Genomic DNA, 14,336 nt, shown 5'->3' with positions numbered 1-14,336 from the left:
CAAGGCTCAGAGAGATAATGTGTTAAAAATCACATTACGGTAAATAAGAATGCTAGCACCTGCACTTAGGACCCTCTGACTCGAATCCAGGTTTCTTTCAGTGTAATCTGTGGCTTCTGGGTTTATTTTTATAGCAATCCAATTGGCCTGATTATAATTAAATTCAACTGTAAGCAGCAATTTGGTTTACTTTTTTTAAAGGAATAAAAAAATCACTTATTAGAACAATCTCTTAGTCAGAGCTAAAATCACCTTTTTCTTGCACAAGCTTTAGCTCTGTTGTTCAGAGCTTCATACGTGGCCCCTGTGGCAGAATGGGAAAAACACTGCCATTATGGCTTCTGCTGATGCTGTGATTTAAAGAAAAGAAAATAGAAGTCACATATCTGTGGATACTGAACTCTTAGAGCAGTGTTGGTCAGCCCTGTTCAATATTGTGAATGAACCTAGTTTTGGAATAAAACAGATACTTATCTATTTTTCTAGGCTTTTGACTCTGACTTCTCGTAACTCCTTTTTTGTTTTTGTTTTTAAAGACCAGCATCATTTTGAATTTAGGATAATAAGTTACGGTCTAATGAAAGAACTAGAAATAGGGAAGGTCATTATTCTTTAGGGGGACTATGGCAGGCTTGAATTATTGTTAAAGCTTTCCAAAATCGAAATCCTATATATTCAATATGTAATATGTGTAATTTTTCTATTAAAATATTTAATGGGTAAGCCTATGACTAAAATCTTTGAAAAATATCATTCCCATTGGCCTTAGATGATTATTTAAACTGGATAATAACTTCTGTTAAACAGATTCTTTTTAATTGTACTGACTTAAACTTGTAGACCTCCAAACTCTAAAAAATATTTTTATCAGGGGAGTTAAGGAATGAAGAACACATACTTTTAAGAAATTGCAGAAAGTCATAAAGTGCTTTTTCCTCCTCCTTTCAACACTTTTAAATGTTACTTGAATGAATTGCTGCTACTGGATAAAACATTTCCTTATGTTCTCTATAATTTGTCTTAGATAAGGTATTTGGGAATTGCTGTACAGTGTGGGAAATAATTAAACTTGTTCGTATATGAAACCAAAACAAGCAATTGAGATATTGAATCTGAAACCAGTTGTTCCATGGCAATAGTTGTGCTTCATGAAAAACAAAAAGCAACAGATTTTGAAGACTTTCTTCCCCCTGAAGCAGGTGGTCCTGTAACTCGGTGTGGATTGTGGGCTATGGCCTAGCTTTGGTATCTCTTCCTTACAAATCTCTTCTTTTATCATGTTGTACATTTGGTTAAATCAGCAGTCCAGATGAACAACTGAAAATGATCTGCTTTTACATCAGATGAGCCTGGCCTATGTGGAAGCAGCAGAGTACGTTTCAGAACCTGTCAACAGGGAGCCTCCTTCCAGAGAAGCTCAGCTACTGACTTTGCAAAACACATCTGAATTCGATGTCCTTGTCATTGGAGGAGGAGCAACAGGATGTGGCTGTGCACTAGATGCTGTCACCAGAGGTGAGTCCTGATGTGTATGGATGTGACACAGGTAAAGAAAGGTTCCATCTTTCCTCCCCAGTATAAACGCATTTTAAAGGAATAAAAACATTTTATTTACTGGCAGGGGCACTATAGCGAAGTCACATTTCTGTTGTATTTACTAATTTTCCATCCTTTGTGAAGAACCTTTATATTTTTTAAATATAGGCACTTGCACAATTTTAAAACTAAATATAACTTTTTTTACACTTGCATTTATTTAAAAAGAAAACTTTATATACTTGTGAATTCGCTGATTAGATGTTCTGGTTAATTTTTTTTTTTAATACATAGCAAAATAAATTTAACTAGATGAAATAAAAATATTTGTATATGACCTGAAATCACAGTTAGGTCAGCGAAGAATAGAAAAGATTTATTAAAGTGAATTACTCTATTAAAATAATTCTTTTTGTTCCCGTTTTCTTAAAATCATTTCTTCCAGTGAAATACGTACTATAGTTTGGGAAACTCTAGTTTATGTGAATATGTAGACTGTTGGTAACCTATACTTCTGTCGCAGTCAGCATTAGCAAAGACAGGATGAAAAATTCTTTAAAAATGGAAACATGGAAAGCAATTTTAGTATGGAACACCAATGCTCTTAGATATCATATATTTAATAAAATAATTTTTATCCCCTGTGGTTATTAGTGTAAGTTTGGAGTCAAGGAAATCTGAGTACATATCCTGGCTCAGCTGCTTTATCTGATGTATATACCGAGGGTGCCAAAAAAATATATACAAGTGGACACTTTGGTCAATGTTGCTCAAGCAGTAGTTCGCCGTAATCAGAAGTATCTGGACGCTGATGGTAACCACTTCAAGCACTTCTTGTATTATACGTGCAGAAGTTAAACGTGACTTGTATTAATCTTTTGTTATCAGTATATATTGAGTATTACAATTTTAATACAGTTTTCCTTTCTGAAAATGTGTATACATTTGTTTGGCACCCTGTGTATGTATGTGTACACATACATGCACACATATGGGCAAATTAATTTCTCTAACATTCTTTATCTTTCAAACAAAGAAAAAAATACCTTCTGTTAATGATTAAATGTGTAATCATGAAGAGGACTTAAAACAATGCTTGTCACACAAAATAGAAGCTCAATAAATTATAGACAGTATTGTAGTGGTTGTTACTAACAAGACAAAAGACTGAGAATCCATCGTCCTGGAGAAATAGTCCAGGACACATCCTTAGATGTATTGACTGGGACAGTGTCCTACTGCAAGGAACTTTCACTCTGGATATTTTAGTTACGATCTAAGGCTCAATATTCACTGCAGTTTTATACTCAATGGTAATAATTTATTACATGGAATGATTTTTCTCAGATTAAGCTACTACTGCAGCCACCCTAGATTTAATTACCTTACATATCTAGTACAATTTACTCTTACAGAAATGAAATAAATTTAAGGACATGTAGGCACACACAAACAAAAGAGTGCCCTGGATTTACTATGATTGCATAGGACCCATACCTAAGTTTTGTTCCATGTAGACTTCAAGGCCTAGGTAGGTCCTTTTTGTCACTTCTAAATAATGGTGAATTCAAAATACAGGCACTGGAGTCTGTTCTGTTGCCAGGCAGACTCCAGCGTTGATGTAACTCAACTCTCTCCTCTGGAGATCTCGAGAAGAGAATGGACATCCCAACATAATGGGAGGCCTTGTTTGGGTCTACCCCAGGTTCTAGAGTTAGAATTTACCAGGTAATAATTTTCTGTGTTAAAGAGGATCATTTCCCCAGTAGGATTCAGAAAAATATATTTCTTGATATCTCCAATTATGTTCATGCTATGTACTGAAATATATAGCAATTCTTTTTATTTCCATTTTACAAATGTTCATTCAGTGCCTGTTGTATGCATGGCAGTATGCAAGGTACTACATGAAAATACGAAGATGAGTAGTGATATAGTTACGCATTTAGGGTGCTCACAGCTCTTTACTACTTGTTTGCATAGACTGAATTACATTACAGAGACGACATGCCTTTCCAAAGGTTTGGGGGCATTATGGATGTATAAAGGTGAGGGTAGTCATATTTGGTCAGGAGACAGAAAGCTGCTACCTAGGCAGAATTTTATTCTACCTAGGTAGAATTTTATTAGGCAAACATTGCTGGCTGAAAGTGTTCCAATATGAGAACACTTTCAGGAAGAAAAGCATGGAGTCAGTGCACGTGGGGGACAGCATGTGTTTCAATTCGGAGTATCCAGGCTGTGTAAGGGAGAATGAGGGAAGGGTGGACAGGCAAAACTGGGCCTGGTGTACCATGGAAAGTCCTCAGGATTTGACTGAATAGGCCACTTTGAGACACTGAAGAGCATTAGGTTTGGTGATGAGGAATGGATAGGCGAAAAGGAAGGAACAGGCACAGAGATACACTTTTAAGAGACAAATAAAATACAAAGGAGGTAACTTGGTGATATAGTAGGATATAAAGAAGGGAGGCAATATATGCAAGCAACAGTTGTTTCCTCCCCTTTTCCTACCATCCATCCATTCCTTTCTCCCCCCCATCCTTCCTTTTTTTCCTTTTTAAAAATAGGAGCAATCTGAATATTTTCGTAGACTCTGAAAGCCCGTCTACAGAAAACTTTAATATGCAAGTAATAGAAGGAAGCATGTGGAACAAGGTCTAGTTAAAATTCAAGGAATGGACTATCAGATCTGTGTCTTTATTAATATTTTGGCAGGGAGATAAGAGACATTTCTCAGGGAAAGAAACAAAGGGCAAAGATTCTAAGATACGAAAGAGGGAGCTTGTGTGACTATGAAGAACTGTTCTTAAACACTGTGTTCTACTTGTGGCTAGGAGTAGGGGACTTCCGTGTAGAAAAGGTTTAGAACTACCTTATGGCGAATGTGATAAGGAGTAGAGGGAAATGTAAATTTGTTATCTACAAAGTGTATGTGTGTGTGTGTGTGTCCCCATTTGTGTCCATTAATGCTCAGAGTGGAGGCAGAGAAAATACACAGTTGGGCAGAATCCAAAATTGAGAACTGACTGGGCGTTAATAATAACAGGAGAAAATGTGAAAAGATTCTACGAAGGCAGAGGGAATTGTTTAAATGGAGACCTAGAACTGGCAGGGGCATGTAAGGGGAGTTGGAAAGCCTGCTTCCCTTAAGCGGTAGGGTGGGTTGAAGGAGTGTGAATGAAATAATAAGCCAACCACTATTGAATGCCTTTTATTTCTTTTCTCCTTTTGAAAAGTCTTACCTATGCTTGCTTTTGTGCACTTTTTAGATTTATCTTTTTAAAAATACAGATGAGATCAAACCATAGTTACTCTTTTACTGTGTTTATTTCAAATATCAGTATATTGGTAAGTCTTTACGTGTATATAGTATACATTCTTTTTAATGGCGAAAAATTCATTGCAAGGATGTACCTAATGATTCTCTAGGTTGCTTCCAGTTTTTCTCTTTCTTTTTCTTTTTTTTTTTTTTCTATTTAGAGTAATATTGTTTGCGGCCAAGTACTGAACAAGCTCTGGAAATATAAAGACTAAGAAGATATGCTCTTGCCCTCAAGGAGCTTATAATCTAGTAATATTTGATGAACAAACACATTTTTTCTTCAGTAGCAATCATAAACATTCAGTAGCAATCAGGACATTAACTAGTTAATTAGTAGATGATTGAGGGTGATGATAGTGACGGAGTTAAGAGTTTCCAGAGCCTGAATGCCGACCAGATTTTTAGTTTTTATAGTTAGGAACAGCTAAGAAAATGATGTACTTTGAATATGTCTTGGCATATTGATTGTTGTCTTTTAAAATAATTGACTGAATGTCTATTATATATATGGAATTATGATTTATAAAACGGGTGGATAAACCTTAGTTTGTATTTCATTTATTATACTGGTAGCCCCCTGTGGGTAGCATTTATAATTAAAATGTATAGAGATGCTGAAGTTAATCTATATTTATCCTTTTACTACAATTTCTGATCGTATCAGTAGCCCTCTGAAGTGTGAAATAATCATGGGCATTTGGTTAATGAATTGTGCATTGTTGCTGTTCATTCATGGAATTTGCTCTTTCATTATATTTGATGCTTCACTTAACAAAAAATTTTGCTTTCTCTGTGTTTGATATGTTTTTACCAAATTATTCCTGATTGTATCCATTAATCTTTAGTCACATTTGACAAAAATAAATTACTGTGATCTTTTAAAGTTACCAGTAATAATTAGATTTTTCAGGACATCAAAGTTTTGGGGGAGCCACTAGATGTTTAAGGGCTTGTATAAAAATCTGTGCACAAGCTTTTTGATAAAATACTATGCCCAAATGCAATTTGGGTAATGGATAAACAAAAACTATACAAGAAACAGAAAAAGTCATGAAGTCTTCATAAGGAACATTTATTTGCATTCGTACCATCTGCATTTTCTTGGGAATCAATTTTCATTTGTTTCATTCGGGAATATTATTTTATAAGTATAATATACACAATTCTCCTCACGTTCTCCTGAAGGTTTCTAGGATCAATAGAAATTGTTTCACTGTTTAACACCTCTGTGTCTTGTTCCTGGGTAGAAGCAGAACCTTGAAGCCCAGTTGTAGGCACTTTGTCTCCAAAGAGAGCTGGAATGAGGAGAATCTGATAAATATATTCACTCTGTCAGGGTTCTGCAAGGCGTTTTGTTCAGTTTTTTTTTTTTTTTGTTCTTTTATATGACTTTAGCTGTATGTATCAGGGATCACTTAGTACATTTTTGGTTTAAAATCTGATTTATAAATGTAACCTTTATGGCTTCTATTCAAATTCCAGAGAAGACTGCCTCTTGCAGGCAGAATTAATTATCATTCTCTTGTTTAAAAATGTACGTATACTTTTAGTTTATGAATGGTATCTGGCTAGCCGTTACTAACTTCTCAGTACAGTTTCTTCAAGTCTAAAGCCGTATAGCACGGTGATTAAAGGCCTCAGGTTGTGAAATTAGAATGAACTGGGATCAAATCTTGACTTCATCGCTTACGAGCTCCATGATTTTCAACAAGTGTCTTAACTTTACAGAGAGCCTCAGGTTTCTCAGACTTAAGTGAAGGATGATAGTAACACTCTTGTGCATGAGTCAAGTTTTGTGAAAGGGAAAAAAAAATGCAGAAAAGGAAGATAGTGTATTCTGGGAAGTACAGATCTCTACCCTTTTCACCCCTTCTACCACCACCCTGTCCTACCATGAAGGAAGAGAAAAATCCTATTTTAACAGTAGAATTGCAGCAGAGTTTGCTATTTGTTGGACATTGCTAATTAGACTAGATTGCAAGTTTCTACCAAAATTAATCTGGAAATTTAATGTAATTTTATGTAATGATTTTCTTTGGCAGGAGTGTGTGTGTGTGTGTGTGTGTGTGTGTGTGTGTGTGTGTATAGGAGAGGGAGGGACTTGAGAAACTATTAAAGTTTACCTGGAAAAATAGCTTATGAGGTTTACTAGATTACTTTGAAAACGAATAATGATAAAGTAGGTAGAGAGTTATCAGATATTAAAGTGTATTCTAGTGGTACTTTAATTAAAATAGTTTGCTAAAGAAATAGAGAGATCAGTGGAATAAAAGTAAGAGTCTAGAAATAGATCCAAATACATGAATTTAGAATATGGTAAAGACAGCATTTTAAATCTGTTATTATTATTTGATAAATGATGTTAGAGTACCCGCTTCTCCAAATGTATTACAAACACACACACACACACACATACACACACACACACACACACACACACACACTCATTCTCTTTATTATATTCCATGTAGATCAAGGACTTAACAAAACACCATAAAACTATTAGAAGAAAGTATATGTGAATTTTTAAAAAATAGAGTCAATACAGTCAATGGAACTGTAGCACCTATATACAATGTCAGAGGGGTAGTAGATTGGGGGAAGAGGGTTATCACTGCGTGAGGGGTGTAAATGTCTAACTAGTACATTGTTTTGTACACCTGAAACTAATAAAAAAAATTGAGTAGGAAAGGGGTTTTTAAGCATGGCACCAATAAAGCCATTTTCTTTTCGGAAATTCCTGCTAAATTTGATTTCATAAAAATTAAAATTTATCTGTGGCAAAGATACAACAAACACATGTGTAATTGGGAAAATATTTATAACATATCAGACAGGGTTTGTGTCAAATTATGTTCACCTTTTCTGTATCTTTTGTTTTAGTATATCCATGACAAACAGCTTATAGCTGGATTTTTTTATGCTTAATAGATAGAATTTATCTTTTAATCGGTGAATTTGATCCATTTTCATTTGTTTGATTCCCTACACATTTATTTTGTATTCTTTACCCTCTTTTTTTTTTTTACTCTGCTTCTTCCTTTTCCTTTATATTAAAGCAATATTGTATCACTTTCTGTTTTCATATCCTCATCTCTATAGGTATAGCTTCTGTCACCATTCGGTCCCATCAGAAACTTTCCCCAGCACCAAATCGAGGCTCTTGCCCTGTGTTGATATTGGGTATCCTGTAGACCACCTGCTGACCCAGCTGGTGGTACTGTGGCTCCTCAGGTGGTGCTGCTCCCCAAGCTGTGTCTGTCTTCCTGCTTCCTGGGCATGTCCCAACAGATATTCCACAGCTGCAGGCAGTGGTCAGCAGAAGTCTTTCAATGTCTTTTCACAAGACGTGGAGCCCTTCTTCAATCGCAGCATTCAAGTGCTAGTCTGGCTTTTTTTCTTTTCTTACAGGGAGACTTGTATGTGTCTTACCCTTTAGGAATTGAAATCTTGGTTGCCTTTGCCGTTTTCTAGACCCAGAGCCCAGCAAGACACAGGCTGTTGGCCTGAATACTCTGCTCTGAGCTTCTGCTACATTTCTGGTCCATGGAGTGTTTATTTCTGAGTCAATCATGTCCTTTAAAAAAAAAAATTATATTTATAAAATTAATACTACCCACATATTAAAAATGAAATGATAGAAAAATATTTATTGACATGGAAAGTTATTTACAATAAACAACGTTAAATGAAACAATAAGTGGAATATATCATATGATTCTGTTATTGTACAAATGTACGTATGTGATTATATATATGTGTAGAAAATGTGAATGGTTAAACACCCAAATGTCAACTGTGGTTCTCTCTGAGCGGAGTGATTACAGGAGAGTTTTATTTTGTTCTCTTTACTTCTCTGCATTTATTATATCTAGCATGTTTTCATGCATAATAGGATAATATATATAGAGAGAGAGATATATGTGTATATATATATATATAATTCTCTGTGTTTGGAGGAGAAGAGTTCAAAGCTAAATTTACAATGCCAATACCACATTGACCAAAATTGTATTTATAGCAATATTGATAATAGGAAAAAATTTGTATCTGATTTAATTGGATATATTCAGTTATTGAATAGAAATTTGTATTTACTTATGACTAAAATGTATTGTAAATTGAAAATCAAGTTGTGAAGAATGAGTTTGTTAATTGTATTTGTGTTTCAAGCAAAAAGGTACACAATTTGTGTACTTTCATAAACATAGAAAGTTTCTAGTAAGATCCATGGGGTATTTTTCATAGTTAACATTGGTTACCCCTGAATTTTGTAGCTAGAAAGCCAGCAGTGCGTTATTCTCTTTTCATCCTTCTATATTATTTGGATGTTCCTCCTCACTTTGACCATTGGCTGTTTTTATAATAAAAAATGTAAAAAGTTAAAGCAACAACAGCAACTCTTTTATTCACCTGAAGCTGTATTATTATAGTTAATGTTATGGCTTAATATATTTTTGTGTCTCGCTAATCCTTGTGTATTTAAGGACTACAAAGTATGTTAGTGTTATCTTCTAACTTAACATAGGGTCTCCACTAATGGGTTATCTGTTTCCTAATATAAAAATAGAAATTGGTATTAAATAATCCAATATTATACAATTCTATAAAATGCTAACATTCACTGTTAGAAAATACTAGGCCAAAGCATAGGATTCTGATCGTGAGGATTAAAAAGCCAGGATTACTTTGCAGCTTTACAGGAGTGTTATTTTTTTAGAAAAATTGATCCTTTATATAAAATGTTCAGCCTTTGGGTTAGTCTCTTTTCTTATTAATGGCAATGGCTTTCTGAAATCCATAGGTATGTGCCCAAAGCTTTTCTAAAGAAATATAAGCTCCCCTTTCCTTAATCATCATCAGTTTTCCTTCGTGGTACATGTGGCTTTAATACCTATGTTATGGTACCAATGTACAGGGTGGCTAAATTTTTTGATTTGTGTGTTATTACCTTGGTGCCTCTGATAGTTATTTCTCTTCTTCTATTTAGAAATATATAAACAATGCCATATCTAACAATTTATTCTAATAAAATAATTAAAGATGCAGACACTTTAAATGAAAATACAATCTTGCAGTTCTTACTGGTGAAGGTAGGAAAAATCCAAATGTTCAAAACTAGGAAATTGAATAAATCATTGTAAATATTTAATGTAATATTACCCACACATTAAAAATGAAATGATAGAAAAATATTTATTGACATGGAGAGTTATTTGCAATAAACAACATTAAATAAAACAATAAGTGGAATATATCATGTGATTCTATTATTGTACAAATGTATGTATGTGATTATATATATGTATAGAAAATGTGAATGTTTAAACACCCAAATGTCAACTGTGGTTCTCTCTGAGCGGCGTGATTACAGGAGAGTTTTATTTTGTTCTCTTTACTTCTCTGCATTTATTATATCAAGCATGTTTTCATGCATAATAGGATAATCAGTAAAAGGTATTAAAATATACTTATGTTCTATTTCATGTTGTGAAAGTTAAATGTCGTACCATTCCTCCCTTTAGATGGTAATTATCCCTCTGTATTCATCCAGCTGTCTTGATACATGAATCGGTTTAGTTGGAAGTGCTTGGTAGTTAGGCATTCTCACTCAGGTCAGAAAAGGCATAGCTGTAAAGAGCTGTATTTAGCTTACACACCTCACCCCACCCAGAAGATACAGTTTTAACTTGCTTAGCAATGGGCTGACGATGACTGAAAGGCAGATTTCAAATTGACTTTGTTCTTCTATAACTAATCCTGCTATTCCACCTAAGAATTTCAGAGTAATTTTCTTCCAAATATTAATACTTTGCCATGCTCATGAAATTCCTGAGAATACTTACTAAATGCAATCAATAATAACAAAATAAATAAAATAATAACACTACTCTTAAATGTTCTGGTTCATCACAGCTGTGATAGAGCTTATTGCTTTCCAGAAAAAGTAACGAAACAAACGATTCCTCATAAAATCTTGAAATAGTTTACTGAATTACCGTAAATACAGAGAGTCCAGCCCTTTATTGCCGGGCATGTGGGGAGGTCATTCTTTGTCCTCTGGGTGAAGATCTTTTTGAGCTCCTCACATCCACAGCCAGGAGTGGTTGCTTGAAGCCTGGGTACATTATTTATTTATTTTTTTATTTAAAAATTTTTATTTAAAATTTTTATTGGGGAATATTGGGGGACAGTGTGTTTCTCCAGGGCCCATAAGCTCCAAGTCTTCAATACAGTTATGGAGGGCACAGCTCCATGCGGGAATTGAACCGGCAACCTTGTTGTTGAGAGCTAATGCTCTAACCAACTGAGCCATCCCACTGCCCCTCTGGATACATTATTTTTGATGTCCTTCAGATTTAATTATTTTCCCTAAGAACATAAAATGTTAGCATTAAATGTCACTTAAAAATACTGTTCATTCTCTTTGAGAAAACATCGCCTTGTTTTTACTTGCTTGCTTTATATGTAAAATATCAGAAGACTAAGGTCTCAATTTCAGATTAGTAATTTTTATGGAGAGAAAAAAGTTTGGCTTTCTGAGAGGTGAAACAGAAAGGAACATACTAGATAACAAATATTTAATCAGTTGAGAAATATATTCATGAAAAACGGTTATAACTTCTAGTAATGTCTTGATTTTGCGTTATGTTCTCCCTCTCTCATTCTATCACTCTTGTCCAACAAAAATGAGAAATCCAAAGCATTTAGCATATAACAGCAGTTGAAAATTTTTAAGTATTTTCTTTTTCTAGAATATCTATTTTTCATGTGTGATTCCGGAAACTTTTGGTAATACTTTTAGATTACATAGTGCTTTAATATATTAATTTAGCTATAACTTGAGACTAGATTTTTTTTTTTTAAAGATTTTATTGGGGAAGGGGAACAGGACTTTATTGGGGAACAGTGTGTACTTCCAGGCCTTTTTTCCCAAGTCAAGTTGTTGTCCTTTCAGTCTTAGTTGTGGAGGGCGCAGCTCAGCTCCAGGTCCAGGTGCTGTTTTCTAGTTGCAGGGGGTACAGCCCATCATCCCTTGCGGGAGTCAAACCAGCAACCTTGTGGTTGAGATTATGCGGGAGGCAGCTCAGCTCAAGGTGCTGTGTTGAATCTTAGTTGCAGGGGGCGGAGCCCACCATCCAGGAGTTGCACCAGCAACCTTGTGGTTGAGAGCGCACTGCCCCATGTGGGGATCGAACCGGCAGCCTTCGGAGTTAGGAGCATGGAGCTCTAACCGCCTGAGCCACCGGGCTGCCCCCCTGGAGACTAAAATTTTATGTTTTTTTTGTTTGTTTGTTTGTTTTGTTTTGTTTTTTTTTGGTTTTTTTTTTTGTTTTTTTTGTTTTTTTTTTTTTGCGTTGGAAGGAACAGTATCAATTCTCTCCAGAAATTCTGGTTGGTAGCTTGATGATATGACACTGGAAATAATGGGACAAGAAATAAACAGCCTGGTTTGACAGAGAGGCCCATTTTAACTTTTGTTGGTATTCACTAGGGTTTCTCACATATGTACATGTGAATAACTTTTTAAAATGTCCAATACTTGCAAAAGCCGTTTTGAAGCTTTAAAGTGTTAGCTCTCACTTAAATATCCTGAAATATCCTCCTGAGATGGCTTACTAATTCCTAGAGTAGTTCCCTGCCTCACACTGTCAATTTGGGAAAGAAAAAAAATTTTATTCTGTTAACACGAGCCCATAAAATTCTCTCTCCACATCTCTCTCCGATATCATCTTCTGCCTTGTGAGGCTGGAATCGCTCTGGCCCTTGTTGTGTGGTAGGGCACTGGTACCTGACTGACCTCCTGCCTCCAGCTCTTCTCCCTCTCTAGCCTACCCTCTATCCCTGCCATCAGAGAAATCTTTCTAGAACATTAATTTGATCTTTCAACTTAAAACACTTTCATGGTGGTTCCCCTGATAGGAAGCACAATAGTATTTCTCAAAACAATATCGGAGACCCTCTGGAAAAATTTAAATTTTATTCCTTTTTTATAATTATTTTAAAAAAAAAAGCACACCCTTGTTCCTCTGAGTGGATACCTGGTACCTACCTGAGTGTGGTATTCAAGTTCATGCTTGTGTTGCATTGATGCCAAATCTTGTACTTTCTAAAGAAGCATTTGCTTTTCAAACTGATCCATGACTTGCAGCCGTGTTACCTGAGGCATTTTCCTTTTGAAGAGATCCAGATATTATTTACTTGTGAGAAGCAAGGGGCCTGCACGACAGGGTCCAAATGCCCCATGTAGATGAACGACCCTTTGTGATATGCCCTTTTCCATTCCTCCCGCTGGATCTCCTTCACATCACCCCTCGTGCCCTGTGCTGCAGCCCCTGAGTGACAAGCAGCCCCTAAAGAAACAGCTATTTCAAGCATTTGCCTTTCTCTTGCTTTGGCTGATTTTTGCCAGGCGTAAAACTCCTTTCTTCCCCTTCACCCATCTAGAACACATACTTCCTTGTAGACTCAGCTTTTCTTGAAGACCCCATCCGCAGGTATAATTACAAACTCCTATCTGGGCTACAGGGAATTGTGTCATCAATAAACTACCCCCTAAATTTAATGGCTTTAAATGACAACAGTTATTATCACACAGTTTCAGTGGGTCAGCAAACTGGGTGTGCCTTCACCTGGTCCTCTGGCTCTGATTCTCGCAGGATGCAGCACTTCCTAGCAACTCATGTGCTTGTTTGGCAGGATTAAGTTCCTCACAGGTTGTTGGACCGAGGACTCCGTTCCTCATGACCTATTGACAGGGGCCTCCCTCGGTTCCTTGACTCACAACATGACAGCTTGCTTCTTCCCAGCAAGTAAAAGAGGGCAAGAAAGGAGGAAGTCAGAATCTTCTGTAACCTATAATCACGGAAGCCACATGCCATCATTGTTGCTGTGTTCCGTTTGTTAGAAGCAAGGCACTAGGTGCAGCCAACACACCCGGAGAGGGGATTACATACTAGGAAGTGGGGATTCCTGGGGACTAAGCCATCTTCTGCCACAGCCTTCAGGATACCTGTGGGCAGGCCCCAGTGGGGAGACGTGGACTGGAAGGCAGGCTGCTTGTCCTCTGTCTTACATCCCTGCCTCTCATGGTGCCTGCATCTTGATGCCATGACTGTGATTCCAAGGTTGAAAGAGGTGTATTTTAGATAGTCTGGCTGTTAAATACCATTTGAAAGTCAACTCCCTCATCTGATCTTCAACTGAAGAAAAAAATGGTCTATTTTAGAGCTGGAAGAACTCCCTGTGTCGGACTTACTAAGAAAAGGTGATACAGCTCACCAAGGCAGTGCATTCCTAAGAGATTACAAATGTGATCTTGACTACACAATTTTGGGTTTATGTCCTGAATTTAACTTCTAACCCAGAGTAAGATAATAGTCCTCTGTATTTTCAAGCATAGCACCTATAAAACTTTGTTGCATTTTGCGTGCCTCTCTTTGGACTGGTTGCTACTTGACCGCTGGTCCATGCC

At 36.2% G+C, this 14,336-nt stretch overlaps 1 protein-coding gene across 3 annotated transcripts in view; it reads left to right on the top strand.

Moving 5' to 3' along the window:
• GPD2 (glycerol-3-phosphate dehydrogenase 2) overlaps window positions 1-14,336 on the top strand; it is a 134,133-nt gene that overhangs the window by 49,629 nt on the left and 70,168 nt on the right. For all 3 annotated transcript variants that reach the window (XM_033112236.1, XM_033112235.1, XM_033112234.1), the window contains exon 3: window positions 1,344-1,515. In XM_033112236.1, the coding sequence (XP_032968127.1) occupies window positions 1,344-1,515 (172 nt within the window). The remainder of the gene's footprint in view (window positions 1-1,343; window positions 1,516-14,336) is intronic.

The sequence above is a fragment of the Rhinolophus ferrumequinum genome, chromosome 8, assembly GCF_004115265.2.
Source record: "Rhinolophus ferrumequinum isolate MPI-CBG mRhiFer1 chromosome 8, mRhiFer1_v1.p, whole genome shotgun sequence".
NCBI classification, from domain to species: Eukaryota; Metazoa; Chordata; class Mammalia; order Chiroptera; family Rhinolophidae; genus Rhinolophus; species Rhinolophus ferrumequinum.
Note: the sequence above shows the minus strand (reverse complement) of the source record. Positions and strands in the feature narration are given on the sequence as shown.